Source organism: Erpetoichthys calabaricus, chromosome 5, assembly GCF_900747795.2.
Source record: "Erpetoichthys calabaricus chromosome 5, fErpCal1.3, whole genome shotgun sequence".
In the NCBI taxonomy this organism is placed as follows: Eukaryota; Metazoa; Chordata; class Cladistia; order Polypteriformes; family Polypteridae; genus Erpetoichthys; species Erpetoichthys calabaricus.
This window is the reverse complement of record NC_041398.2, coordinates 22389098-22393022: the sequence shown is the minus strand read 5'-3', so window position 1 is coordinate 22393022 and position 3925 is coordinate 22389098. Positions and strand designations below refer to the sequence as shown.

General features: G+C 36.7%; 1 protein-coding gene across 1 annotated transcript; it reads right to left on the bottom strand.

Moving 5' to 3' along the window:
• Positions 1-917: 917 nt before the first annotated feature.
• On the bottom strand, positions 918-1697 carry LOC114643700 (zinc finger protein 239-like). Its single transcript, XM_028792213.1, has one exon. It carries the CDS (start codon positions 1695-1697, stop codon positions 918-920), a length of 780 nt encoding a protein of 259 aa, XP_028648046.1.
• Positions 1698-3925: the final 2228 nt, after the last annotated feature.

Here is a 3925-nt window from a genome sequence, read left to right as displayed (position 1 = left end):
TAGGCTGTCCTCACAGGTTCCCCTCTCTTTCTATGAGCTCTGACAATCTTCCCCATTATTCTTTGCTAAATTGCTCCAGCTCTGTCAGGTGTCACGTTGATTGTGAGTGAGCTGCATTTGTCAAGTCCAGCCACAACTTCTTCTAGGACATTCACATTATTGTTTTTATACCATTCATCTGTAACTTTGGCTTTATGCTTGTTGTCTTTTTGGTATTTTGGTAATTTGGCTTCCTGTTCCCCTTTTTTCAGTTTCTAGGGGGTAATAGTCATTAGAAGGAGATGTAGTTGGACCTGTTGGTGTCTATTAACAACTCTCTGAACTCAAACATAATTAGTGCAATGTCAATAGTTTTATTCCACATCTTAGATTCCCATCCCCTTTAAATCTCCAGTATTAGGAAAGAGCAGTCAATCAGGACTTGTACCTCAAAAACGTATCCTTAGGATATGTCTTTGGTAATTACATTTGGTTGTCTGGAAACTGTTAACTCTCATTTTACATTTTTCTCTCATTTTGCTAGCAGGTTGTATTTCCAAATGACTATCCAGTAATGCTGTCTTAAACCTAATGTTTTGTCATCCGTATCTCTCATTCTAAAACCAGATATGTTACAATTTATACTTTTTTCTGACAGGATCTTCACTGATCTGTGTTTTCCCTGTTTCTCCCCACTCATGGTATGAGACACCTTGTAGACCATAATCATTCACCATTTATCAAACTTTTGTTAACCTCTGTTAAGTCATTTAGAAATTAGTCTGGCATTAAAACAGGTGATCAGCATACTTACCATTATACTTGAAGTTTTGCCAGTTGGTATTTACTTGTTACTGGTCTTATTTATTTAAACTCCTGTTTTTGTGATCTTGTTTCACCTGGGAATGATTTTCTCCATAGGGTCTATTGCTCCTTGGTCATAATAGAACTGAACCTTGCTTGTCAGTCATTATATTGTGTATCTGCATGTGCTTCTGAAGATTAATAATCCATGAGAATCCTTTTGCACATTCCATGCAATTATGTAACTTCTTTCCAGTATGAAGATGACCAAGTTGTGAGAAACACTTGCCATATTCAGAACAGCAATGGACATTCTCTTTCATATGAGTTCCTAGATGTAGTTGAAGATTGCTTAGACATGAGAATCCCTTGCCACATTCAATACAACAATGTGGCTTCTCTCTCATATGAACTCGTATGCCTCTGCAAACTGTTCTTTGTGAGAATTGTTTGCCACATTTTGAACAGGAATATGGCTTCTCAACAGTGTGAATTCTCATATGTTTTTGAAGATTGCTAATGCAGGAAAATCGTTTGCCATATTCATGGCAACAATGTGGCTTTTCCCCAGTATGAACCCTTAAATGTGTTTGAAGATTGCTGATCTGTGAGAAAGGTTTGCCACATTCCATGCAGCAATGTGGCTTCTCCTTAGTGTGAATTCTAATATGTAGCTGAAGATTGCTTATACGTGAAAATCTCTTCCCACACTCAGTACAGCAATAAGGCTTCTCTCCTGTGTGAACTCCTGTATGTCTGTGCAAACTGTTTTTTTGTGAGAATCGTTTACCACATTCAGAGCAACAATATGGCTTCTCACCTGTTTGAATTCTCAAATGTATCTGAAGACTGCTTACACAGGAGAATCGTTTGTTACACTCAGAACAGTAATACGGCTTCTCTCCAGTATGCATTCTCATGTGAGTCTGCACATTACTTATTCATTAAAAAAGCTTTCCACGTTCAGAATAGCAATACGGCTTTTCTCCAGTATGAATTCTCATGTGTCTCTGGAGACTGCTTATGCACGAAAACCATTTTCTACATTTGGAGCAGTAATGTGGCTTCTCTTGCATGTGAGTTCTAATTTGTCTTTGGAGACCTGCTGAACTTGAGAATTCTGTGCATGTTTTTTTGGTGCTTCTGAAAATCTCCCATCCTGGTGAATCCTTCAGTGTGTTGGGAAGATGTAGAATCTTTAGATGCTGAGGACCACTTCAGTTGTTTCATATTTTCATGTTGTATTGTGGCCACAGTAATTGAAGAGCAGAAGCAGCTGCTATTTTCTTGTAAATCTAATAAAAGACAAAGAAAATCCATCAGTTTTATATGAAAATTGAAGATTATAATTCAAATGGATTTGTAACTTTTAATTGTTCATGTTTACAGTTTAGGACACATGTTTTAGAGGTTGAAGAACTGGTGGCCAAATCACCAGTGAACATGCACAATTTTACATTATTTTCATTCTATTAGAACACAAGTAAACAATATACGGTATGGGTATGCATTACCCATCAGTTGGGCCCCACCTACCTTGCAGACTGCTAAAGAAGGAGAAATAGTCCTAGAAATCTAAGAAAGGAAACTTTATTTTGACTTTTTTTTAAATTTGACTTTATTATCCTTGGGCTTTTGAGGCTTGTGGCAAAAGAGAAATAAGCAATATGTTCCAACATCTATAATGCTGTGTTTTCCAAACTTTCTAAACACACACATTTTAAATAATTTATCAGTGTTTACACACAGGGCACAGTTGCCCAAACTGGTGACACAATACAACACCAATAGCTGTGCATGATTGACACTTTTATTTGTCACTAAAACATTTTATCTTGAATATAAAAAAACATATGCAGCTCCATGTGTGACAAAATATTTATTTTCCAACATTTCAATTTATTTATTTGACTGACATCTTTATCCAAAGGTGACTTACAACATTTGAGATGCAATTGGTTACATTTCTTGTGTTCCCCCCACGATGAGTTGTAGCACAGGCAGGTGCTCATGGTCACACAGTCTCAGAAGCACTATACCATACTTCTTGTTTGTTTTCTGGTCTAATAAGACCAGAATATATATATATAGCTTTGTAAAGATTATAAGATAGCCACTGGAAACACCTAAAATGGGTGATGGCTCAGTCATGTGATATGTTGGTTACTCTGCTTCTGACTGTTGTAATAATTTTTCCACAGTCTACAAGATAACTGTTTATCTAGCTGTCATGATGAATGTTTCGTATCTATGTTTTGAAAGCTCAAATTTGTTTGTCTACGTAGATCACCCAAGCTGAACTCCTAGATCATTTGCTGTCCTCCTGCAGATCTGCTGTAATAGAAGAAACTTAGAGGAAATTTAATGACACATACAAAAGTTGACACCCTTGACCAAATTTTATTTTTGTTGACACGTAGCTCTTTCGCATTATGTTTACAACAACAACAACATTTATTTCTATAGCATGTTTTCATGCAAATGATGTAGCTCAAAGTGCTTTACAGGATGAAGAAAGAAAAAAGATAATAATATAAAAATAAAATTAGGCAATATTAATTAAAAGAGAATAAAAGTAAGGTCTGATGGCCAGGGAGGACAGGAGGAAAAAAAAAAACTCCAGACGGCTGGAGAAAAAACAAAATCTGCAGGGGTTCCAAGGCCACAAGACCACCCAGCCCCCTCTAGGCATTCTACTTAACATAAATGATCTCAATCAGTCCTCATGGTTTTCAGGCTTCACATGGAAGAAGTTGATGATGATGGTCATGTGGACTTCTGGTCTTTAATCCATCAATGTAAGGACATCACGGTGCTTTGATCAGGTGGTGGTGCTGCAGATCAGCATCACAGAAAACTGGAAAAAGAAGAGCAGAGAAAGTAGGGGTTAATATGGATTTTGGAGCCACCATGAATTACAATGATAATTAAATTCATATACAGAATATTGGGATTAAACTAAAATGAAGCTCTGAGAAAGCCATGTTAAAATAATTAGTTTTTATCAGTTTTTTAAAGTGCTCCACTGTATTAGCCTGGCAAATTTCTATCATTCAGCTATTCCAGAGTTTAGGTGCATAACAGCAGAAGGCCACCTCACTATTTCTTTTAAGTTTAGCTCTTGGAATTCTAAGCAGACCCT